The sequence below is a fragment of the Gasterosteus aculeatus genome, chromosome 21 (genome assembly GCF_964276395.1).
Source record: "Gasterosteus aculeatus chromosome 21, fGasAcu3.hap1.1, whole genome shotgun sequence".
Taxonomy (NCBI): Eukaryota; Metazoa; Chordata; class Actinopteri; order Perciformes; family Gasterosteidae; genus Gasterosteus; species Gasterosteus aculeatus.
The window spans coordinates 15,090,721-15,116,288 of record NC_135708.1 but is presented as its reverse complement, the minus strand read 5'-3'; the positions used below and the strand labels follow the sequence as shown (position 1 = coordinate 15,116,288).

General features: G+C 45.9%; 5 protein-coding genes across 8 annotated transcripts; 3 read left to right on the top strand and 2 right to left on the bottom strand.

Moving 5' to 3' along the window:
* Positions 1–3,638: 3,638 nt before the first annotated feature.
* Positions 3,639–5,739, top strand: gtf3ab (general transcription factor IIIA, b). The gene is made up of 9 exons (XM_040167695.2): positions 3,639–3,843; positions 3,956–4,050; positions 4,125–4,221; positions 4,298–4,386; positions 4,472–4,545; positions 4,621–4,701; positions 4,801–5,039; positions 5,327–5,380; positions 5,504–5,739. The coding sequence occupies exons 1-9, from the start codon at positions 3,730–3,732 to the stop codon at positions 5,615–5,617; spliced, it is 957 nt and encodes a 318-aa protein (XP_040023629.2). The 5' UTR covers positions 3,639–3,729; the 3' UTR covers positions 5,618–5,739.
* Positions 5,740–5,812: 73 nt separating this feature from the next.
* On the bottom strand, positions 5,813–15,512 carry lnx2a (ligand of numb-protein X 2a). Of its 4 annotated transcripts, none has more exons than XM_040167683.2 (11): positions 15,353–15,512; positions 12,600–13,156; positions 10,313–10,551; positions 10,087–10,224; positions 9,747–9,946; positions 8,646–9,065; positions 8,381–8,557; positions 8,109–8,286; positions 7,781–8,006; positions 7,435–7,593; positions 5,813–6,570 (listed from the first exon to the last, which is right to left on the bottom strand). In XM_040167683.2, exons 2-11 carry the CDS (start codon positions 13,001–13,003, stop codon positions 6,435–6,437), a joined length of 2,277 nt encoding a protein of 758 aa, XP_040023617.2. In that variant the 5' UTR covers positions 13,004–13,156; positions 15,353–15,512; the 3' UTR covers positions 5,813–6,434. The 4 variants fall into 4 exon arrangements, with proteins under 4 accessions (XP_040023617.2, XP_040023618.2, XP_040023619.2 ...); XM_040167684.2 differs by having other exon boundaries at positions 11,929–13,156; positions 15,353–15,493; XM_040167685.2 differs by lacking the exon at positions 15,353–15,512 and having other exon boundaries at positions 10,313–10,588; positions 12,600–12,734.
* A 733-nt stretch (positions 15,513–16,245) lies between these two features.
* On the top strand, positions 16,246–18,546 carry LOC120811887 (uncharacterized). Its single transcript, XM_040167625.2, has 3 exons — positions 16,246–16,429; positions 16,927–17,001; positions 17,885–18,546. Exons 1-3 carry the CDS (start codon positions 16,404–16,406, stop codon positions 18,231–18,233), a joined length of 450 nt encoding a protein of 149 aa, XP_040023559.1. The 5' UTR covers positions 16,246–16,403; the 3' UTR covers positions 18,234–18,546.
* Positions 18,547–18,691: 145 nt separating this feature from the next.
* pdx1 (pancreatic and duodenal homeobox 1) lies at positions 18,692–24,081 on the top strand. Its single transcript, XM_040167623.2, has 2 exons — positions 18,692–20,903; positions 22,738–24,081. The coding sequence occupies exons 1-2, from the start codon at positions 20,510–20,512 to the stop codon at positions 23,121–23,123; spliced, it is 780 nt and encodes a 259-aa protein (XP_040023557.2). The 5' UTR covers positions 18,692–20,509; the 3' UTR covers positions 23,124–24,081.
* Positions 23,567–24,419, bottom strand: urad (ureidoimidazoline (2-oxo-4-hydroxy-4-carboxy-5-) decarboxylase). Its single transcript, XM_040167624.2, has 2 exons — positions 24,198–24,419; positions 23,567–24,078 (listed from the first exon to the last, which is right to left on the bottom strand). Exons 1-2 carry the CDS (start codon positions 24,370–24,372, stop codon positions 23,729–23,731), a joined length of 525 nt encoding a protein of 174 aa, XP_040023558.2. The 5' UTR covers positions 24,373–24,419; the 3' UTR covers positions 23,567–23,728.
* Between the last annotated feature and the right edge of the window lie 1,149 nt (positions 24,420–25,568).

The window sequence follows — 25,568 nt, the reverse complement described above, 5'->3', positions numbered from 1 at the left end:
CCGTTTTTTTCCATTCGGAAATCAAACTATGACATATTTTACACCTATATCTCTACAACTTTCTGTGTCATCGACTTTTCAAAAATGATTTTTCAAAACTTAATTGTTTGTGAATGAGTTGTACAAGTTACAGTCCTTCGTCATTTGAAGTTACATCTTTATCTAATCTAATTCTTCCATAATGCAACTAAATCATGTCTTTTTACTTGGCTTTTTTCCTCAGAATAAGAATAAAATCTATTTATCAGTCATATCTGTGCGTGTGTGTGTGAAAATGGCCTGTCATAGTGTGTGTGAGTGGACCACTTGATGTTTGCTTTTTAATCAGTGGAGGCTGAATGGCTGGCTGGTTATGTGACAAATAGGTTATCGCATCGCACCTCAGTACTTTACCCAATATTTACACAAATTAGGACCAGTTTACAGAGATAGGGAGCAGCTGACAGGATTAAGTGTGTGTGTGTGTGTGTAGTTCAGGACAGAGAAAGACAACAGTGTAACAGTCCATGGACCTTAATTTGATTTCTGTGGAAGCATTTTGCAGTTGAAACCATCTCCTTTATATAAGTGGAGGAAATCTCCTCTTAAACGGGGGTTGAGATCAATTCCCGGGGAACTCTTTCTTCACCCTCACAACCCTGAAGGTCAGGGACCTAAGACACGGGTCTTATCGGGACAAAGTAATAAGTATCCAACAACCAGAGGAGAACCAGGAAAAAAACCGATGGAAAAATAAAATGCAATCAATCAATGAGCGTGTTGGCGTACAAAGCCCTTGGTATTGATCTGGATTTCCGTCGCATAGTATTTAGATAAGGCGAGTGGTGCCTCCACCGTTTGGTACATTCCCACAGCTTTCAGGAGACGTAGAAGTCACCAATTAAAGCAAATAGAGGATCCAAAATCAATCGTAAATTTTACTGCTTGAATTAATAGGAATCTATACAGTTTCTCATTTTACATAGTATGACATCCTCCCCCTCTACACATCTACAGTACGTCCTTTGTGTGTGTATCCTCACAGATACACCAAGTGTGTGTGTGTCTGTGTGTGTGTGTGAGTGTATGAGCCATGTCTGACTCATGGAAGTTACTGATTGAATGAGGAAAAGGTAAACAGAGCAGAGAGAGAGAGAGAGAGGAGGAGGGAGGGATGAAGGGCAGAGAGACGAGGATGGTGGATAAAAGCCGTGGAGCACTATGAACTCCTTAATCACACATGTTTGACACACACAGATTGAGTCTGTCAGCTCAGCCAGCAGCCTATCGACCCGTAGTGTTACACATTAACCACACGCGCACACACACACACGCAAAGAGTAGATAACCGGATATGGACACCGCTGACGCAAGACGAGTTGAGTGGGAAAATGTTGGATTGTATAAAATGTCACAATTATTAGACTTTTTTTAATGTGTTAAATAAACACGTAAACATTTCTTTTCCCAATCAATTGGATTTAATTTGTGCTGCTCAAAGCATTGAAACATTCCAAACACAATGTGACTTTCCCTAAACAGTGTTGTGGTCACTCCAAATGAACACGCTGTGGTCTGAGCTATCATAAATATAAAGTCATCACAGGTTCATACGCAATATCTGATAGTCCTTTAGAGAATACATGTTATCTTCTTAAATTACAATACTTCCCTATGGTGTTGTATGCAGTTCACAGCAGCATGAAAGTCAATGCTACAAATACACTAAATGAGGTGTCATTACTTTCTAACGATAAAATTGTGTCGATATGTCTTCTTTTTACCCCCGTGTGAGGCCTCACCATCTCCAACCCAGAAGAAAAGGCTGTGAGTGGTCTTGAAAGTACCTGTGATGAAAGCATGAGTGAGACCCCGTGTGTCTACATGACATCTGTGTGTGTGTGTGTGTGTGTGTGTTTGGGAAAGGCTTGGAGCTCTGACAAAGGCACAAGGAAATCCCACAGCAGGCCAAACAGAGTGCATGCTGTATCTGTGTGTTTGATAGGTGGGGTGATAGAGTCAGCGTGGTTATCAGAGATTGGGGGGGGGGGGTCATATATGTGGATATTGGGCCAGCTGTATTGATCCTGGCCCTGACAGCAGAGGTGGAGCGGGTGGGAGGGACCGGAAGGGAGGACCAGGAGGCTGATAAAGGTGTAAACTGACCCCGGCATGCTCACCTGAAGCGTGGGAGGGCACCGAGGTAACGCCCAACCGGCTCTCAATAGGCCTTATTCACCACAGTCAGTCAAAGGTTTCACATGAGAGCATGACAGGGGCTCAGGGGCTGAACCCTCATGTTTGGATAAGCAGATAGTGTTGTTGGATTGTCCGTCTCTGTTTCTTTTCTAGTCTTAAAAATACAATTTTTACTTAGTCTTCTTATTTTAAAGAAATATAGCTACATTAAATGAAATGTTTCATTCATAAAGAAAGAAAGAAAGATAAGCGCTATTGCTCAATTAAATTAACCTATGTTTTTGCTGCTATAGGCGTATTTGGTCTGGTGTGACAAGTTGGCTAGCGTAGAGCGGCTAACTGTAAGCTAATATTCGAAAACTTTAAGTAGAAATTGCTGTTTGGTTTAATTGCTTTCATATGGTTGTGTTTACTGTTAGACAATGTTTTAACATGTGATCAGTAACAAAGTTACATGGTTTGCTTCAAGTCACTTGCCTTATTCGTATAGGTTTAGTACATAACCATTGGCCTATGGTGGCTAATTTTAGCTAATGTAAGTTAACTTACAGAGATATTTCTGTATAAATCAGCCCCTTTGCTGTTTTTATTACTCTACCGTTGACTTCCGTTAGTCAGTCTAAACGTTTGATCTTTCGTGATCACAAACTCTTGTAACCCCTTTAGTTAAAATATTAAAAGCCGAGTTACATAATAATGTGTCATGCAGCGAAATGTTCCGAAATATAAATATTTGAACATTAGCTACAGGTCATACAGTAAAACTGTAGCAGAATGTCCAATTGGCGTAAATACTTTAGCGATGGTGAATTGAATTTTCCATTTCCAAAAGATAAAATGAGCAATTTCTTCTTTCAAGCAGTGTCGCTCTCCCAGCTGAGAAAGGTTGATTAAGCTTCACAGTTGTGGGTTACCAAGAATTTCAATGAAGACTATTTTCTGACAACGATAAAATACACCTATCAGAAAACAATACTGGAGCGTTGATAAGATTGAGATTAAAGCAGTAAAGTCTGTGTGTGTGTGTGATTAATGGAGACAGACCGTCGCCGCTGTCCCTGCCTGTGCACCGTGCACACACACACACAGCAGATCGGCAGATAGGGACGCATATCCTACTGCAAGGAGCCCAGGTGACATTTTTAAAGCCTGAATCAATCAATGTGGAGGAGTCTTGGAAGTTTATAATGTCTGAGTATCTGTGAGATCACTATTAAACGTAGAGGCCTGAATTGATAGCAGCTAACCTGTTGCATAATCCGTGTTACAATCCTGCATTGCTGAGTGCACGTAGCTCCTGAACCTTAGCATTAATGTTGCGTAAACTCTTTTATTCTTTTTGCGTAACAATTTGTAGAGATCATTACATCTCAAATCCACCGCATATTTTTTTGTTTCAGTAAAGCAGGACACCCCTCTCCTGCTCTAAATGGTACAGTCCAATAAGATAAATCAACCACAGGTGCTCCACTAGTTGTAGGACAGTAGGTGTCCCGCCCCTGTAAACCGCTTTGTCTGTGACGACGACACGTCTGCCATATCTGATTGAATATGGGGGAGAGGTTGCAAAGTCCCAAAATGTACATTTGCTCTTTTTCTGATTGTAAAGCTGCATTTAGTAAGTCCTGGAAGTTGGAAGCACATCTTTGCAAACACACAGGATTGGTAAGTGAGCACATGCCGTGAGAAAGGCCAAGTGGATCCGTCATGGCAGCTCATGTGTTTCGTTGCCCAGTTAACGTTGGTGGCACTGAGTCCAATGTTTCCCTGACTTCAGAAGCCGTTCTCCTGCGAGAACTGCGACCAGAGCTTTTGCACTCGCTATCAACTCACCAAACATGAGCTCCATCACAGTGGGGAGAAAACGCACAAGTAAGCTTCTACATTCAGCGTGTAAAGTGTAACCTCTGGGTTTTATTGAACGTTAACCTGCTCTGGTCCTCCAGGTGTCCGGCTGACGGATGCTCCAGGGTCTTTGTCACAAACGGCAGCATGAAGAACCACGTGGCTCGAGCTCACCAGCAACAGGAGAAACAATATCCGGTACAAGACCCCTCCTGTGATTTTCGGTTTCTCTTGTGATTTTCCGTGAAGCATTGGCTTGCTTTTGTTCTTTCAGTGTGACCATCAGGGCTGTGGAAAAGGTTTCAACAAGCGGAACCAACTCAAAGCCCACAAGTGTGAGCACTTGCAGATTCTTCCATTTCCGTGAGTGACTACGCGTCCAAAGCAGAAATAACTGAAGTTTCTGTTCTCGGTCCACTTGAGTCAAATCATATTCATCTTTCGATAGTTGTACCATCAGCGGCTGCACAAAGGCACTTCCCACCCATGGAAAACTAAAGCGTCATGAGAAAGTACATAGAGGTTGGTTGATGACTAGAAGCATTTTATTCCCTTTTTTGTTTTCACTGGCAAGTGTTTCACAAAACTCTGTTGCAGGTTACCAGTGTGAGCAGGAAGCCTGTCCTTTCCAGGGAAATACTTGGACAGAATATCTGCAGCACAGGAAAGAACACAAAGGTACCCAGGTGTAAAGGGTTGTTCGTTGCATACCTTTTTTTTTTTTTTTCAAATGATGTGTTGAGCTGCTGTAATACAAAAGCTTAATCCCCCCCACAGTCAAGGTGCAGTGTGGCGAGTGTAAGAAGCTGTTTAACAACGCATGGTTCCTGCACCAGCATGGGCTGCGTGTCCACGCTGGGGAGAAGCCGCAGCAGCAGCTGCTGTGCCCAAAGGAGGGTTGTGGGAAAAGGTTCACGCGTCCCTTCAACTTGGAGAGTCACGTACTGGGAGACCATGAGGGCAAGAAGCCCTTTAGCTGTGTGTATGCCGGCTGCGGCAAGAGCTTCGCCATGAAGGTAAACTTTGCCTTCTTTGATAAGGCAAACTGGTGGGGTACGTTCACGGCGATGGCTTATCTTTCAATTGTCAGAGGCATTCAACGTGCTCCTATGACTCTGTACTGCAGCCCTAACACCGCAGCAGGCGAATACATTTAGTCGTTTGGCTTAATTTTAATTCCAGCAATGATTTTGACCCTGAAATAGGGCCCTTTTTTGTTTTACAAAGGAAAGGTAACCAAATGTTTTAGCAGCACAGACTTGCAGTGAAACACTAACTAACTGGTCTCATTATTATTATTCAGGAGAGCCTGTGGCGACATGGAGTGGTGCATGACGTGACAAAGAAAAAACTCAAGGTGATGTCCTTCTTTTTTTTTTTTTTTTTTTTTTTTTTAATGATTTTTCTTTTAAAACGGTTTAAACTGTAAATTTGTCCTTCCCTCGCTCTGGTCCTTCATGTATTTTTATCCCCCTTGCAGAAAGTTCCTAAAAAGAAGACCTGGGTTAAGGCCGTGCAGGTCAGACAGGCCAACCAAGCAGAGGCCAACAAGCTTGCTGAGAAGCTGCACAATGCAACTTTAAAGGGTGACTAATCTCGAGGCCCGCATTGTATGAATAACTGCTTGAATGAGTTAACTAATGGTGATACAAATCCCATATTTTCAGTTTAATATACTTTGGTTTCGGCAAATAAAGCCTTGTTAATGAAGCACTATACCAGCAGTCTTTCATGTTCACTGACAATTGCGCCGACCAATGTGTGTAAAAGCACGCTGTGGAGCCGTCAATCCTTGGAAGGAAATGTTTATTAAACAATCAGAATACACATTCACACACACATGTATAAAACTCCAGCTGATGGGACAGCTGGTTGTCGTGGTGATGAGGCCTTCGGGGCAGTTAAGCCCACAGGGTGTGGCAGGTTTCTAATACGGCCGGAGGGCTTATTCAGCTGGATACGGCGCTGATGTTACAGAAAATCCAGGGTGATTACGGGTCGTTATCCTAGATGACCGAGGATCACGTTCTCCTTAATTTAATTTAGTTTAATATTCCATCTCCTGCCTGCAGCGACTCATCCAGCTGAATACAGCCCTGCGTTCCACAACCGCCGGCACGGATCGCCTGTTCACGCCTGCAGTACAGTTTCTCCCTGCGCGAGTGACGACCACATGACCACGGCAGTGTGTTTTTGAGTGCAGTCCGTCGAGCGTCGTGCCACGATGTGGATTAGTTCCCACAGGGACGGGACGGGCTTGGTCCTGCTGGGTTTACCACAGTTCTCAATGCTTTTGGTCCTGGATTAAGCCTGTTTTATGGAGCAATGTACAGCAGCGTGTACCAGTTCACTTTGGCCAAGGTCGTTCCCGATATGTAGAACGTTCTGGGAGGACGGCGTGCGCGGCCCGGCTACACCAGGCTGCCGGGCCAGGAGACCACGGTGAGCGCCACCCGGCTGCGCTGCTCCTTCAGCATGGGCACCAGCGCCGAGTGGCTCATTCCCGCTGTCGACAGGCTGTTGACTGCCATGATCATATCGCCGCACCTAGAGGGACACAAGTCAGTGTGTCAAGTCAAATATTTATTAGAATTACATTTCTTTTCCAGTATTTTGTCTGGGAATCTTTTTGTTTTCTCTGAATATATTTGACATTTAAACAACTTAACTGGATAAACCATATAAATGGATACTGGAAATAATGAAATGCATGAGTGCTCTTTTCATTACTTTGCGATGCTTGCTCCCAGTCCTCAGTCTAATAAAAACTAAGACATAGATGCACGGAGGATTATGTGGCTTTGGCTCCTAATACTCATTAGTGGGGTTAATTTATTTTTGGCTTTGGTGGGATGTTTTGGCAGCACGAAAAATGTAAAATATCAATAGACTTGTTAATTATTTCAGACGGTAATGGTCTTGTTGCGTATTTGTGCCACTTGGAGTCACCAAGTCTCCTCTACTGCTACCTTTGAAATGCAAAACCGCTTGTATTTAAGCTAAGACAAAAATTGCATTCATCCTTGTTATATTCCTATTGTATGTCCAACAATTGGTATTTGTTTGCATTAGGCAGATAAAATACCTGATGAGAGCAAAAAGGCTATGCCTAGCAAGTACCATAAATGTGGATCCAAGGTCTCGGATTAATCATTTCATAATCAAATAAAACAAAATGAGTGATTAACATGCAGGTGTTTCATTTAAAGAGTAATGTTCTAAAATATTTAACACAGTTAAAAAAAAAAAGTAACATGTTTTAATTTGTTCATGTAATAAACTTAGGCCACGCCTATCGTCACGCCACCCTCATTAATCACCGATGGGAGGTTACAGTATTACTGCCTTGCTGATCCAACCCCCATGTCCCTGCTAAAAGAAGCCCCACGTGAGGAACAAGGGATGACTCACTTGAGGCGGCCGTCGTAGTATGCAGGTGTGCCAAGGACGATGGTCTTGATAAAGAACGCCTGGTTGCCGTGACTTTCCTCGTAACCCCCAACGATGCTGAAGCCCCAGCTGCCCGGGTGGCTCCTCCGCAGAACAATCTCATGACTACTGTGAAGGTAGCTGCAGGAGCAGAGACAACTGATTGTACAGATGCTCTGTGTCCTTCACGGAGCCCAGCTGCTGCTTCATCTCCAATAAATGTCTGACTATCTGACTCTTAAAATCAATTGCAGGACGTGGCAGATATCTGCAGGTCGGGTAGTTCCACCTGTTTTAAAACAAAATCTTAATGACCTAATGAGCTCACCTGGGGAGGCCCAGCCACATGACCCACGACGGGGACCAGTTGGCGTCAAAGTCGCGGTCGTGCGTGTGAGGCAGCAGCTCGTCGCGGTCGGGCTCCTCCACCATGCTGACCTCCAGCACCCGCAGCTGCACCGAGGGCGAGGCGGCGCTGGCCTTCAGGGTGCCCACCGCCTCGCCGTGGCTCAGGTACGTCAGGTCCTGCCCGTTGATGCTCAGCAGGACGTCGCCTGTGCGAGAGAGGAGAGGGAGGGAACGCTGGGGTTTCCGCTGCAGTGTGTTTTTTTTGTGGATCCGACGTCGCCCCCCCGTCTTCGCGGGCAGCGGCTCACCTCGTTTGATTCGGCCGTCCCTCGACAGGCAGCCGTGTGGCTGGACGCTCGTCACGAAGATGGGCAGCTCGCCGCTCTTGCTGCCCCGCCCTCCCGCCACGGTCATGCCTAGAGATTCCAGGGGCTCCTTCTTCACAGTGATGTGTTTCTCTTTACAGGTCACACACTGGGAAAGGTCCTGGGTATAACCACGCAGAGGCAACACACACACAGTTTCAGTCACTCGCATGGGAAATGCGTACTTTTTGTGCGTTGTGTCATTTTTGGCTCACTCTGTGGGTGCTGGTGCGGGAGGGGTGTGTTGGCACAGGGCTCGGGGTGGCGCTGTGGTTAGGCAGGAAGTGATCAAGGCAGTAGAGGTCTCTGGTGGAGCTTGATTTCGGCGGCGGCGGAGGAGGAGTTGGTTTGGTGGGTCGGCCAATCAGCAGGTGGACTCGCTCGCCACTCGCCTGGGAGGACGAGAGTCTTTTAGGGACCTTTTCTCCTCACTCACAATAAAACCATAAAGAAACCTCCATGAACAAATGAAGCCCCCACCTGTATGATCTGTGCTGCCTGCTCAGGGGTGCCGTGGCGTAGGTCCTGGTCGTTGACCGCCAGCACGCGGTCGTTGCTCCTCAGCTTGCCGTCCTTCGCCGCCAGGCCTCCCTCCAACAGATCCAACACGAACACCCCGGACTCGTCCGTCCGCCTCACCAGCTTAATGCCCAGCTGCTCCGCCGTGTCCCTCTTGTGCAGGGTGATTCTCAGGGTGGCCGGGCTGGACGGGGCGCCCTCGGGGGTGGAGCACGGCGCGTGGGGCACGGCCGGGGTGGAGGAGGAGGAGGAGGAGGAGGGAGGTGCCCGGGAGGAGCAGCGGCGCTCCCGGAGCACGGTCAGCTGCAAAGTGGTGCAGGGGCGGGCCAGCGTGGAGCGGGCCAAGCTGTGGGGGACATTACTGATGTCCACGTTGTTCACCTTGGGAGGGAGGCGAGTCGGGACGAAAGGATTCAATGTCGGAGCGTGCGTTAAATGATTTTTGGGGTCATTCATTTAAAGTCGTCTTACGAATGTGAGTGCAATATTCACTCACAGATTGTGTTTTGAGAAAAATATTTGGTTCTTTAGTTGCTAAATGCTCCACTATCTTCACCAGGCAGCCTTTGATTGTCTGCCTTCCTGAAAACAGCTTTCTGCTGCGACTGAGAATAAGGTTGATGAAAGTGGTGAGAGTGAAACAAAACATTAACGCTGTGGGCCTTTACGACCAAAACAATGAGCTGAAGATGCTAAAATGCTCCTCAGACTTGAGAGGAAGAGCAGCGATGGATGACCCCGTTTCCGTGTTTTCACCTTTACGAGTAACCCCGCTCACAAACAGGTTGTCATGTGACTCATTACCAATTAAAATGTTGATTAGAGTAACTTTGAGTCGTATAGGTCAAATAATGATAGCAGTTGATTTAAGACACAGATATCTTGCAAGGTAAAGTAAAAATTTGATTAAAATACATAAAAATTTAGTAAATTACCATTTATATTATACAAAACGATCTATTACTGTCTGCCATGACAGCTCGAGCTAACCAAATGAGTGATAACAGCCACTAATAATTCAAACGAAGCCCTAAAGAGGCGCAAAGAAGCGTTGGCTGTTACCTGGAGTATCTGATCCCCGGCCAGCAGCCTCCCGTCTCGTGCAATCACCCCGTCTCTGTACACTTCCTGAATCACAACGTTGATGAGAGGCGTCTCGTTTCCACCGACGACGCTGATGCCCAGCTCGACATACGGGTTCGCCCGGTGCACCTCTATGGTCGTTATCTCTCCTTCGGGAAGCGAGGGCAACTTCACACAGCCTTCGTGGACAAACGGATCACGTTACACAGCTGCACATCCAGATCTGACCAAAACACATTTTCCCGATGAGATGCGTGCACGCATCTCCCATCTGTAATACTCGGGGCGGGGAAGATAAACGAAGGAATTGATGTCGTACCCTCTTCCGCCGAGAGAGGCGGAGACTCGGGGCAGTCCCAGCCGGAGGAGGTGGAGCTGACGGAGCGGAGGAGGTGGATGCAGGGGTTGCTGAGGGGCCGCTTCACCCTGGGCACCACGCACTCCAACCCTACCACGCCTGAGGACAGAGGGTGCCATTTGTTCGGTTTCTCATCTGGGAACCGCACCAAGAATCTACATCGACGAAGGCCGGCGGATCCGCTCACCTTCTTCCTCCGTGCTCTCCTCAAAGGCGGGGTTGTCGAGGCCCACGTCGGCCGTCCACGCGGGCCCGTTGCCGCGGGTGTTAGTGGGCCCGGGCGGGGGAGGGGAGGGCGTGCGGCCCCTCAGCCGTGTCTGTGGGGAGCGGGGCGACCTGGGGGGGCTGGTCACCATCGCTCGCTCGTCCCCGCTCTCACAGCGCAGGCCTTCCATGTTGGTCTGCTGACACCTCGTCCCGGGACACCTTTCACCAAGCAACAGGCGTCAGTTTGTTAGTCCATCTGACGTGTAAAGAAAATCAGGCTCAGCATCAGTTGACTCGACGTGGCGCAACTGGTTCTGATCAGGGAGGGTCTCTCTTTGTGTGTGCTCTCCTGAGTGGAGGTCAGAGGGCAATTTAAGGGTGAATTCCCAATTGAGAAGCAAAAACCAGCATAAGCTACATACATTAATTTGTATATGACTTAATTAATTGGTTAATGACTTATAGTTAAATTACAAGAACTTCAGCCCCTTTAACATTTCATTCAATGAAACTCTTGAAACAGATCTTCACTGTAAGACAATTAAAAATAAACACAGACAGACACATCACACACATCAATAACCAGTAATGATATGTGGCCTCTAATTCAATTTTACACTCATCATTTTTTTATATTTCTTAATTTTTTATTTTACTTCTACCTTTGACCCTTTCTTTCATGGATGAAATTAAACATTTAAAACAAAACGTTACATTAGTAAACAGTAAAACATTCCACTGTCTCTTAGATAGATTGGATTTAGCTGCCCAAGGCTCAGCGGCCTGCAGTGACCTGTGGCTTACAGTGTCTGATGTTAATTAACTTTGGCTAAATTTAGACACACCAAATATTGCTGATTAACTCGCTATATGTTATCAGCCGAGTCAGTTCACTGACTTTAAACGATGTCTTCTCTACTTGACTATGACATTTTTTACTATTTACTGTTTGCTGGAGTTGTTACTTTCAGTAAAGGTCAGACATGAAGATAAAATAATGAATAATAAGTATTTAGCCGGGGTTGCTTGTTAACAACAGCTGACTCAAAAAAGCTTTTAACACCTTGCTAGCAATAGCTTGTTAGTGTGAGCTTATTAACGGAAATCTTATTGACTTAACTTAAGGTGTTAGACAATCACCTGATATCCAGTGAAGAAGTATTATAAGATGTATCCTTATTACAGCTTTAAAACAAAAGACCAAATAGAAGTTGAAAAATCAATAACACTGATGATATCAGACGTTTTGCAAACTATAAAAAAGGTTGTAACTGGGCTCAGGTGATATATCATCCTTTAAAGCCCACTGTCAACCCCCCCCCCCCTCTTTCGACCAGAGGAAAAAGTGAATTCTCTGGGCTGAAACTTCAAACATTCCTACATATATTTAGACACGACTTCCATCAACAGCAAAAAACAGCCCAACTGGCGCTCCCTTCAACAACGATACACAAATAGACACGGACCATCGGGGCGAAGACGCAAGCAGGAAAGAGAGAACAAAAATCAAGTTAAAGAGCGGCACGCGAAAGGAGAGGTAGAGGAGACCGGTGGGAGGAAGGTTTGCAGACTCGCACCCCGCCGGGTCCCACTCACCACAGGCCGGGGTTGCCCTTGGCTGTCTCGCAGAAGAAATGGTTGAAAAGGTCTCTGGTGTTGAAGTTGCTCAGCATGATTGCAGAATGAGAATATGGAGCTTCTGGACCGTCAACCCATGACTGCAGTAGGGAACCACTAATCCCCCGTCACATGACCTACAGCCCAGTAATCCCCGCAGGGTCCCACAACACCTGGTCCAAGGAGTGTGAAAACCTCAAGGGTCCTTACCGCTCGCGACTAAGAACTGTGAAGTCTCCAAAGGTTACCAGCAAAAGTGAGTGTTGTATAAAGGTGACGAGTGCTGTCTTTGTTATTAATTTAGTTGTTGAGTACTTTCTACATTGATTCTGTTGGTTCAGTCAAAAGAATTCCTGTAGGGCGCAAAGTGACGACTTGAAACGGCTTGATTACTACAATCAACAACTCAATACCCAAAAGTACGAAGGTTACTTGCACAGAAGACAAAGTAAACCAGCAAATGAGCACTTCTCCTTTAACATCTTTAACACAGGTGGCTGATGGATTCAAATGCAGCTGTAACAAAGTTACAACACACTTAAGGCTGGTTAAATCGCATACAGCATTTGATCTGTGTGTGTCTGTGTGTGTCTGTGTGTTTGCACACATCAAAGCACAACCCTTTTATGTGTGTATACAGGCTTCATTACCTGTGTTTGAGGTGCGCCTCCAGGTCGCATCTTGGCATGCTAAGAGAGCAGACGGGGGTCAAAGGGCAGGACACGGACAGCTTGTCCAGCAGCTTGTGCACCAGTATGCTGGATCTGCGGCACGCCTGCATCTGCAGCCGCGTCCTGTCCAGCGGGCAGAAGTCCCTCTCCTGGAGGAAGCTGCGCAGGCAGCGGGCGCAGAAGGTGTGTCCGCACGGCGTGTCCAGCGGCTGCACCAGCGGCTGCAGGCAGATGTGGCACACCAGGTCGTCGTCCACCTCCAGGCGGTAGTTGAAGAGGTGGTTCTCCCAGCTGCGGTGGATCTGGCCACACTCGGGACACAGAGCCTCCGAGGCCGGCTCCCCCGGCCCGGTTAGACCCACCTCGCTGCCCGGGCTGCCCATCTCTGGTCCCCCGACGCCGCTCGGCTTTGGCACGGATGACTCCAGGCTGCAGTGTTTGGGAAGGGGGCACGTGCACCTCTATCCCATAAGCTTCACAGGATGCGGAAGCTGCAGAGAGGACAGATGCCCCCCAGTGGCTGATGGCTCATCACCCTGCAGGTCAGAGGGCAGGGAAAGAGATTTAAACAGCTGTTTCAGACAAACAACAAGTGTCTGATTATGTGCTTGTGCATTTATTCGCGTGGCAAATGCTTTGTGCACGTGGATCCACGTGTCTGCATGAGATTGAGAGTCGCACTGTGTGTGTGTGTGTGTGTGTGTGTGTGTGTGTGTGTCACAGTGAGTGTGCTGAGATTATCTATTGCTGCTCCTGTCCACTAATCTGGCAGTATAATCTCTTTTTTGCTCTCGACTGTTGCAATCTTCCAATTCCACATAGAGGGAATTATCTGGGATTGAGGCAGAGAGAGGACACAGATCAGAGTTATTGGGACTGGGAAAGTGACAGCAAAATAGTGCCGGCCAGGGTTAAAAAGGAGCAGAGGCAGAGCAAGGAAAAAATAAAAAGAGGTACAAGAGAGATTAATGGGGTGTAACAATGTGAAAAGAGAAGAGAAAAAAAAAATAGAAATCTGAAGCTCTAAAAAGCAGTTAGACCCACGAAAGAGATAAAAACAAAGATTCTTCACAGATTCCCCACAGCAAACTGGATATTTTTGGGTCCAGGCCGTGTAGTGCAGTGGATGCACTCTTGTCTTTCACTTCACAACAGAAAAGAGAACATGCCTGAAGCAAAGTCTCAAAATACAGCGCTGCGTGAGGGGAGTGCGTCTCCAGAGCTAATGCACTGTGTGCACTGATCATTTCCACAGCATTTCACACACGCCCCCCCGCCCCCCCTCTCCCGTGGGCCTGATGCAATCAGTGGACAGCAGAGGGCGTGCCTCGACTCACAGCGGGGCCAGCCGAGCCACAGAATAGTGACTACCTGCCTCTGTTCCAGCGGGGGTCTGCTCTTGTCTCCATGACGACCCGGAGCCTGTTCTGTTCAGTGGGGCTTGACATTCAGAGTGTAGCCGAAGAGGGACGCATAAGAGGAGCCACACAACAGATGCATTTCTCTCTGCAGGATGCTCTGCTCCTCCCTGGTACAGCCTGAAAGCTTATCAAACAGCCGAGACGATGATCAGATCAGAGCCGCTTTGTTTTTTTAACTGGTTGGTCTCGTCTCCTTAGCTACCCATGTCTGTGACAACCTGTCTCAACGGTCTCCTTGGCTACCGAACCGGTAGTTACTTATTTCAGCCTCCTTTAAGTACGTGCTCCTGTCTGTGTGTGACTGGCCGCTTCTGTCTCCATCCCGCAGCTGGACATGAATTAATCATAAGGACACAAGGCTTCTCTGTTCCTATAACAAAGCTGTGACATCACCACATCACACACACTCACTCACACACACGCACACACACACTTGTAGACACGCAAGTATAAGTCTGCAAAAGAGAGAACGTATGCACGTGCACAAGAGCTTTTTAGGGCATCCTGCGAATGGTCTTTATCAATAAGTAAAGTCTTCAGGTTTTCACTGTGGCAGCAGTTTGGAGCCCCGGCCACGAAAAGCACTTAAATCTATTTTAAACATAGCTGGACTGTAGCAACAGATTCTTTTACGCGAGTCATAGCAAATGCTTATCTCTCCCCTCAGTCCTACTGTGTGTGCGTGGGAGTCGAAGGCCATGCTGTTATTGTCGTTGCACTACTGCTGTCTATATTAATAAATGACAGTCCTGGCCCTGCACCTGTTTGCTCATTTTTTCATTTTTCAGGGATGACAATCTAATCTAACAACACTGGGACAAGCTATGAACAACCTCGCCTGCAGGAATTACATTTTTAGATAAGATGAAATGACGTTTAGGTCAGAGATTTAAAATCTCAGGTCATGTCGGCTTACATTCATGTAAACCTCCATCTCTTCGTCTCTTATCTCAAAACAAAATCAGACTTCCGACAAAAGGCCGGTTGCAATATTCAGGGTTTTTTTCTCATAACAGTCAGGCATGCAATGCTAACAACAAAAACTGACACTGATGTAATTGATAATTCCCATCTCATTGTCCTGATTTAGTTGGGTAACGCACCGGGTGTCGTGATCCATTCGCTAAACGTCACATTTGATTAGACAAGTGCATTTTTTGTCATCATTGTTCCCATCTGTCTGTCTCCATCACACCCTCCACCAGCACAGAAGCTAGGACAGATGAGGCGACAATGGCAATATCAACGAGAGGCAAGCCACACGCTGACACCGTGCATGCAGCCGCTCAATATGAGCAGATGTGATATTACCTGCTCCGGCTGCTCCTCCGCGCCGCGCACTCCGGCCCCGGAAAGGGGAACAAATATTTGCTGCGGGACCTCAATCACGCATTCACCGCAACGGCCCGTTCCGCAAAACCCGCACAAAAACGCCCCCGTGCCTTTGGCGGCACTGGCCCCGCCCACTACTGTCTGTCGAAGCAGCTGGGCGGTGCTTGACACCGTCAAGTCAGAGCAGCATTAGAGGTGGCTTCGAAATAGCCTGCTCAAAAGTAATCCCCACAGAGGGATTTCATCTCTTCTACGGTATTGTGGAGTTAGATTGGGAGTATTGTTTCATGCAAAAGGATTTTCTACTGTGCAGTTTATAGTCGTAGTGTTTCCTAAATATGAGTTAGCCCGGCACATTTTGCTTCTTTTAAATCAATGTATTATTGCAGATCATGTTGTTAGTTTAATTGAGATTCTGTTTTAATATTAAGGGTTGTACTGGACTGCCAAAAACAGTCAAGATACGTGTTTTTTTTTAGTTTGAGGGTCAGTTCAACACTTATTAAAACACCTATTTTATAGGGTTTTTACATTTTAATGAAATAATCAATTGTGTACTATTGCTTTGTACAATAAAACTCATTTTCATTGTCAAATAAAAGAAATCAACAGAAACTCACATTTTTATAGTTTTATTTTCAAACAAGTACTCATTTTAAACACATTGAAACTCATTTAAGAAATTGGACTTTAATTTTGTAGTTCATAGTAGCACGGGGTTGCTGCTTGAATGCCTCTCCCATCACTATTCAGTTACCTGTTTCATTTGAAATGCGCAAATAAGTTGGCAGTTTGTTAGCGTTTCAACTACTTTTACTCCACATAAACTAATTTAGTTGTTCAAAGATTTGTAACAAACATTTTTATAAGTGACCAGGCATCGGTAAGGACAGCTTAAACCACAGGGTCCTTGGTAGAAGGACCGCGGCAGAAGTAAACATAAAAAAGATGTTCGCTAACGGCAATTAACGTTCAATTACCGATTTCAGTAGAATTTACCTCACTCACACGTACATTTGACTACGAAGCGATGGCGGAGGAAAATGAACTGGAGAAGTATAAAACTGTTTTACTGCGTGTGCTCAGTTTCCCCGTTACAGCTACTTACGCTTCAAGCTAACGCTAGTTTTCAGCCTAAAACCTTAACAGCCCTCCACCGTAGAGCAGGGGTGTTTTCGTTTGACAGCTGTTGTATTCATCGTGTTCTAAGACGAGTGTGTTATCCTGTGTGAGAAAATCCTCCCGCTAATACAGTTTCCATTAACTGCGTGTGCTGTGCGTGGGGTGAAAGGTCGGCTAAATGAGTGAGTCTCCTCTGCCGACGCCTCCGCTGATTCAGCAACTCGGGTCAAAGGAGGACACTGCTCGCCGTCCCTCGTCCATTCACTAAACGACTCACTGTCTCCTCTGCTCCCCGCATCTCTGTTTTCTCCCACTTAATTGAATTATCCTCCCCTTGGTTCCCCCTTGAGGTGTCGTGCTATCTTTATCCTCAACGTCTCCCCGTGTTCCTCTCCTTCACGTGACCCTCGTGCCCTGGTGTGTTTGTGCAGGCGTGCAGTAGAGGAGCTCCTAAAGGAGACCGACAGGGCTCGAGTGAGAGCAGAGACCATGGGCCCTGCAGGATGGTGAGCACTGTGTTTGACACATCTGCGTCAGCCTGCACACATCTGTCACTTGTGGACCCATGACTGCTTCTTCTCTGCCTGGCTGTAAAACACTGGGGTGTTTTTAAAGACTTTACGTTTAAGACCGACTCACTTTGTCGTGTTTATAGTCAAGACAAAGTGCATTATAGTGCGATAGTCTTGGGTAGTTTGTTTATGTACGGCCAGGCCACGTGCACGTTTGTTTATCACGCTACAGGGATTGTGATGCACACTCACAATAAGACTCAACAATAAAAACAAAAATAAAATATTTCTCCAAGAAAGATTGCATATCTTTTTGGAAAAATCATATTTATTTACCATATTCTTCCGGATCAGTAAAATGGACATGATTATATTGAGTAGTATTTTATTCATGTATTGCTCACCCACCAAAATGTCCACATAATTCTTTCTAAAAATTGTTACCAAATTAAATGGATTCTTTATTGTTAGTTTATTTAAGACGTGTTCTTGGGATCAATTCCTTTTTTTTTTTTTTACAAAAAACAGAAACAATTTCATATTAACATCATCATTCAGTCACACAAATCTCTAGTCATCACATACACACACTTGTATGAAAACAATCCCAAATGTATTCTTGCAATATGAACAAGTAGAACGTTCTGGTCACCCAGAGGATTATGTCTCTAACTTTAGTTTGTGTCACACTTCGTTCCAATGATACGATGGTACTGGAAACCAGTCTCTTTAGAGATGATGGTGAACTCCAGCAATGATGTTAATATATCTTGTTATTTACATCAGCATGGGCTTTTTTAAAAACGAAAATGTCTCACAGGCCAATGATTGCATCAAAATGTCCAAGACTAAAGGTTTCTGTTCCTTCCTCCACCAGGTTGAAGTGTCCCCTGCGGAGCACCAACAAGCGCTTCCTCCTCAACACCCTGCGCTCCACCGGCCTGCAGCAGCACACTGCTGAGTCCAGAGACGGAAACTCCACCGCGAGAGGGCGCCTGAGGAGCGACTCCCCGGACAGAAGCCGCAACCGCAGCAGAACACCTCCCCGAGATCCCAGAGGTAAAGGAGACCAGGCGGACCGTAAACACCGCCGCGAGGACAGCTGCAATAACAAAGATAAGAAGCCGGAGAGAGACAAAGAGAGGAGTTGCAGACATGCAGACAGCAGAGACGGGAGACATGGAAAAGATGGCCGGGACAGAGCCAAAGGCGGACTTCATGAATGAAGACTTCTGTTCAGGGAAGGGAACACTGACTTTACAGATTGCCGCTCCCTGTACAGGCCGCACTTAGGTGGACGCTCCTGTGGACCACACCTCACCAGCCGACCAAGAGAGTAGTTCTGTGCACCGGGCTGAGAAGACGTTGAAGATTTTATTTCTGATGATAGATTATAGATAGATATTTATACACCAACGTTGACGAGGTTTATTTGTTTTTATTAAATTGCTCATAAAGCCAGTAGCCAAGATTCCTTTCTTTCTCTTTTCTGATTCTTCACTTGTATTGTAGTGAATAAACTACCAAGTTGCCGTTTAAGCCCAGGTAATCAGGAGAAGTTTTTTTTAGCTAACGTTCCGTTCCCTCCCCACACACATGACTCACGCTCTGTGTAATTCTGTTTCACCTACAGTGAACAAGATTTGATTCAAATGATATCCATTATTAGTCAATACCATTCTTCTGTCCTTATTCACCCGTCATAATGTTTACATAAGCCGTGCTGCTGTCGCCACTGGGTAAGCACATTTGATCGCGTGTCCAACTTTTTGGGACATGTATATCGGCCTACCGGCTATCGGAAACTAAACTGTTTGTCCAAGGAGAAAACATCCTGACACTCCTACATGTGTCCTCCAAGTACTGATTTTAGAGTATGAATTAATAGCAATAAGGCTTTAATAATAATGTACAATGATAATCTATAGACTAAAACTCATCTTCATATTTCCAAGTGTGTTTTTGTGGGGTCACAAGCTTTTCAGGACGACAGATGGAAATGTGCTCAAGCGTTGAAAGTGTTGCTTTTCATATCTTTCTCATCCATTTGGCCGGTCTCCATGTCTGTATACAATCTTTTATTGTTCCACACCCACACTGTCAATCTCTGTGGTTGCGAGGACCCTTGGATATTATATACTAAACCTAAAATGCATGTCTCCTCGCTGTAGCCATTATGCCAAATTCGGAGTCTGGAAAGTCAGACGCGTTTGGAGCCCCTCGCGCTCCATAAATCCCGTTGCCCATCTCCACTCTAGTGGAGCATAGCTTGGGTTAACTGTTTCCTTCCTCTTTTCAAAGAACAATCAAATATAAACACCATTAAGCCGCGGCGCACGGGGTGATTTCTACAGAATGGGCTTACTTGAACTTTATTGCACCGCAGAGTGCCCCATTAAGATACTGTTGAAAGTGCCATAATTGCTTTTGAAGAACTCTGTGCAAATTGACTATTGATACCCGCCATCAGGGAATAGAATAGGCCTACAATTTACACTAAATACAAATCCGCTTAATCACTCTGATCGAACGGCAATGGCGCAACTTGTTGCATAAACGCGCATCTCCTGGGGGATTTTGGGGACGCGCCTCGCGCGCACGCCGGTTTGTTGAGTTCTCTTCTGCTCACTCCAACCGTAATTGGTTAACCACGAGAGCTGCTGTTTAATGGGGCGAGCGCGCGCCCGCTAAAGGCTAATGGCCAGCAAACACGGGGAGAGTGCAGCGACCGTCGGCGGCTCAGTGTTTGCCATCGCCGAGGGCTCCTCGCGAGGGGACCGCGCGCCCACGTTCGCTAAATTGTGTTAAATGATGCATTTGCAGAAGTGTAATGGGTGATTTTAAAAGTCTAAGTCTAAGAAGAAGAAAAAAAAGAAAACGGTTGCGGAAACAGACTTGTGGTTGTTTGAGCTTCTCATCCGAGTTTCCAAGACAACTGTCTCTCCGTGCAGGTGTCTTATCTGGCGGGTCAACCCTTGTTTGCGCCCATACGTATCGATTTATAGGAGTGCACGCGAGAGAGATATCCATATAAATTCGTTGATTGAAATATTGCGTGAAGACAATCGTGTCCAACAAGAAGAAACCCCCTTTCTGTCGCGCGCGCTGCACCATCGAGAACTTTTAAGCATTTCTTACCGAGGCAGAGATCCACCTGTTCGGTGTCTGTCGCTGCAGTCGGGGGGGGGGGGGGGGGGGGGGGGGGGGGGCAAACACAGGTGGGTGCCAGGTAAACGTCGTGGTATTTACAGAGCGGCATTGATTTACGCGCTGACGGCCGTTCTGTTCAATTCACCGAACAATCCCACACGCTGCAGAATATCCTGGAACTAAAGGGCTACAGGTCTGCAAACAGTGAAACCAATGGCTTTGGTGCTGCGCGGTCACATGGTGCCAAAGTGACACACCTGGGTAGGAGCCGCGAGGGCCCCGCAGTTGCGCCAGAGACACGTAGAGCAGTATATGTCCACGCCGAGGAAAGGCGCATGCAGGTATACGGTACATGTGCGGGTCCTCGGAAGCCATGAATCGGGAAGATCACTATTACCCATCTCGGGTTTTTAAGGACTCGTGCGCCTACCAGAGATCTCAGGTGGAGGACTACAGCCACAGCCCTCCGCCCTGCCTCTACATGAGCAGGCAGGTCCACTCGGTCTACACGACGCCGTCCGTGGGAGCCTTGGAGCAGGCCAGCCTTCCCCACATCGCCCCCTCTTACGGTCTACCCATGCGGGAGGATCTGCCCCAGCTCTACCACCCGCAAGGGCTGCAGCAGGAGCCTCTCCCGCCCGCTGCGGACTACGGAGAGCCGGGGGAGCAGGGCAGGTACCACCTTCCTTTCCCCTGGATGAAAACCACAAAGTCTCACTCGCACACCTGGAAGGGACAGTGGTCAGGTAAATCTGCCAACCCGCCACACACCAATAGGCTTACATGTCATCTGTTTGATAGCATAATTACAAAGAGAATCACTGAATTGAGAGATGATTCTGTTTGATTTGGTGACAATATCTATAACCACTTATCGGCGTATTTTAAATTGGGGGTGTTTGGTTTACAGCACTGCTCTGTAGGCATATAGCACTAACGAGTGTGTTTCATCTGAGGCTTTCTGAGGGCCTATAATGACATCATGCTCCCAACAATATGATCTTGGGTGTTTCAGTTTACCTTGTCAGTCAATTTGTAAAAGGCCCGGAAGGTCCGCTCGCTTTTATCAGGTCTTATCGTCACAAAAAGTGGGGTTTGCCTACACACAAACATATTTACAAATCTCCCTATATTGTATTAGGCAGGTAAAACAACCCAATCTATACCGTAATTGGGTTTGATTGGTTTTGACGTGAAAATATGAACAAAGGTAAATTATGCTCTCGTGTTTAATGTTACGTGTTTATTGGGAGGAATTTTGATTAGAGAATTTGCTTTAATTATAGGCCAAAACACTTGAATCGTTTTTTTTCATGAGCGTGCAAAATGTTTCAAACCACAAAAGTTCTCTATAGTTAAAATGTATGTATAGTTCAGACTTTTCTCCAATCAGAGAAAGATTTTAGCCCATTTGAAATACGTATATGCTGGTTCTCGTGTTTGATGTAACATTAAGAGATTTATATAATTGATTTACAAAGTCCTCTCCTGTGAGACGATTGTTTTTCTTTGTAATTATAGTGTCATATGTCAACGACATGTCAGTATTTAAAAAACAACAACAGAATAATTACATTATAAGTAAGTTTTAAATCTGACAAAGTTACATTATGAAGAGTTTCATTTCAAAACGAAGGAGAAACTGCAGGTATTTTTTTGTATAATTTGCAGGCTTTTATAATGTCACCACAGGTAACTTGCCTTTATTAATAAGCATAGCGTTAAAAGCTTGTGTAGAAAAATGTGTTGAATTAAAGCTTGAAACTAAATAACCTAAAACAAACCTTGTATCTTACTGATCGTAAAGAGTTAATAGCAAAAGTCTCAGTGAGATAAAATGGACCAATATTTGTAATCGCTGATGACTTGATATATTTTAAATAATATTCACCGCATGTACAAAGCTGGGAAAATCACATTTCAATAGTAAGGGCGACTGCACACCGACCTGAACGTTTTAACAGAATCACACCACTAAGACTTGAAAAAACATGCTTCACCCTTTATCAACTGTTGATCCACTTCCATTTTAAGTAAAAGAAAATGCTATTTTTTTAACCAAATCTCAAGTAATTGTGAATTCCTTCTAACATTAAGAGAGAGTAAATGTTTATTTTACTACCAGAAGGCAAACATGCTCGGTGGTTTCTGTGGGTGTCTGCTGGAGAGGTCAAAATCTAACCCATGCCCTTCTAATAAACTACAGTCATTTGCAGTAAAACCATAACATTCTCCCTTTATGATCATTAATGATTTGTAAAGATATTGCTTGAGATTTAGTCCAAACAAAATCGACCTTTTATATGCATTTTAATAAATACAGTTCAGAAGTTTGATAGCGATGACGGGGAGAGGATCTCTCTCTTTTCGAATCGGTCTTTCATTATAGGGTCAACATGTGTGCACATCAAGTGCGCACTAATGAAACGCTATTCTCAAAAAATAAACTTGTAAAAAATAAAATTCGTAAAAATACAAATGATCACTTAGTTAAGCGTTGGTACTACTGGAATCCGGGGGTTGATCACAGTTTAAAGCCCTTGGATCTAAACCACTGAGTGAATCTCTATTTGCGACCAGGGCCGTACGTGATGGCGGAATCCGAGGAAAACAAGCGCACGAGGACGGCGTACACGCGCGCGCAGCTGCTGGAGTTGGAGAAGGAGTTCCTGTTCAACCGCTACATCTCGAGGCCGCGGCGCGTGGAGCTGGCGCTGACCCTGAGCCTCACCGAGCGCCACATCAAGATCTGGTTCCAGAACCGGCGCATGAAGTGGAAGAAGGAGGAAGACCGGAGGAAGGTGCGGGGGTCGGAACCCGACCAGGACTCCTCCATCACCTCCGGGGACCAGGGGGAGGCCGCGGGAGGGGTCACCTCCACGAACGGACCCCACACCGCCTCGCCTCCTGTTTCCCCGCTCCACGGACACCCCCTGTCCTCCCCCGGGTGCAGAGAGGCCGCATAGGCCCGCACCGGGTTCAAACCTTAATGCATGGGGGAGGGGTTCAAATAGAAAGAAACGTCTATGAGATTAATCCTATACGACCTCGATTAGGCCGAGAAGGGAGACCATATATAGTTATTTAAATGAAGTTCTCATTCTCATGGACCCCGTTGAACTTTCTCAAGGACCACTGCGGCCCTCTCGTTGGATACCACTGTCGGTCTGGACTTAAGGGACGTATCCTCCTCATGCCCCGGCTGCGAGGTCCTGGGCACCATGACGGCATGCTGAGACAACCTTAAGGACCAACAAGCCCCCCATTTAGAAGCACCGATATAGTTCGGTTGCAAAAACCAAATCATGGTTGGGTGCACACTCTAATCTAAGATTAAGGATGTATTTATGCGTATGTATGATTGTATTTTCCATATGTACACTTGTAAATAACGCGTATATTGTTGAGGTTTAATTGTAAACATATTTTATTGTTTGAAGAATTCACTGTACAGTGCGACGCATGAATGACACCTTGTTCGGAATAAAGCAACAATCCCCGCAGCCTGCGGTGCAACAATGGCGGTCTCTACATCCTCTAAATCCCAGATAAAACTGCAGCATTCACGGTTCTATAACTTGTTCTGAGCGTCGTCGCGCACGAGAGCCTGCAGCCGGAGGCGACATATCTTCTTCACCTCCTCGACTGCGCGCGCCCTCTCCACCGCGCGCTCGTTCCGGCGGCGCTCGGACAGTTGCCGTAAAACGGTGACCTTGTCGCTGAGCCGGGCGCAGATGACAAACGGGAAGCCGAAACGCTCCTTGTACTCCTCGTTGAGCCGGGTCACGCGCGAGGCTTCCGCCGAGGTCAACGCGTCCATCCCGGCTCCCGTCTGTTCCTCGCGCGATTCCCGGGTCAAGGTGCCGCCCCGGAGGTCCCTTCCCGCGAGGTCGGGGTGGCACCTGAGGACCCCCTCCTTGCCTGCTCACGAACACATGTGATGCCTTATTAATGCCTTTGAGATGTCTAATCGGTGCCCTTGGCCGTGGGAGTAAATTATATTTTAAATTCCCAAAGACAAAAATAAATGTAGTTCTTACCTGATTCTGGGAGAGCGTCGATGAATTCACTGATCGCAGCCTCCAAGGCAGCAAAGTTCAAAAAGGGACGTCCTGACCACACTGCAGCTGTTATAATGGGACATTTCTCAACCACGTTGCCCAAAAGATTCACAAAATCCTCATAAGGAAGAGCATTCACTGTGGCCATGTCCATGTTCTTGTGCGCGAGGACTCTCTTCAGCAGTTGCACAACTGTGTTTATTGACCTTCGGACGAGACAACAGGGAGAAATGACCTCCTGGACACACGTCGAGTTCATGTTTTCCTCGTCAGATCAAGTGCCAATCATTTCATGGTCATTTATTTTCTAGCGTGTGTCCGTACTGAAAAGAAGCAAACTTATGATGATTATTGAGGAATGTTCAAAAACCGTCTCCCTCGTGGCCTGTGGGGGGGCCTCGTGGGTGTGAATCTCATTTTTCACATTGTGAACATCAAAAGTCAAAAGAAAACATCAGAATAACTCACAGATGGAGAGCAGATAAGCTATGTGATATAACATCAACATTCAAAGTAAAATCAAACAAATAACTAGAAATAAACACCTGGCGGTTGTTATTAATACATTGAAGAAATATTATTAATATTTCTTCAATTCCATTGATTAATACAACTGTATCCATTCAAATATTTGTCACTCTCACCTTTGTAAGACTAATTTGATTATGGATCAACTTAAACGACACCTGCTTCCCCTTAAGGAACTTCTGTGGTGAGGCACAAACTTTCTAAAGTCTAAGAAATACATATGATATATACATACCGGACCCGTTTGGAGGAAAAACACTCATAAATAACATGTAGTTCTGTATTTACCCCCTTTTACTAAATTACTTGAATAAAACGAAACATGACAGTTGTTACAAATATAACATCACCACAGAGAAAGAAATGTATTTGTAAATCATAGGACAATACCATGGATCTGTACAGGTTTGTACCATAAAGAGAAGCCGGACCTCCTCCTGCCCAGCGAGGTGGAGAAACGACACCCTCTGCTGTGCAAAGGGAAAGCCCACAGAGGGGTTTATATTTGCAGAGGTAAGTGCTTGTGGTACTCGTACATAGTTGCTTAGCACACCTCACAGGTTTGTATTGTACTTGTCCCGTCTCTATACACATGTCGGGAAGCTTAAGTTAATTCTCATAAAAAATGCTTCATACCCTTCCTGTTCATCTGGGAGAGATTTGGTGATTTTGATCTCCAACAGAAGGCTTATGTTTTTCTTTAGATTAAAACAATTCTCTTTTGTCACATGCTAAATTAAAAACTCGTTATGTAGAATAAAATGCATTATTGCAGATCAAACGGTATTTTCTAAGTTAAGATAGTTAAAATATTACGATCTG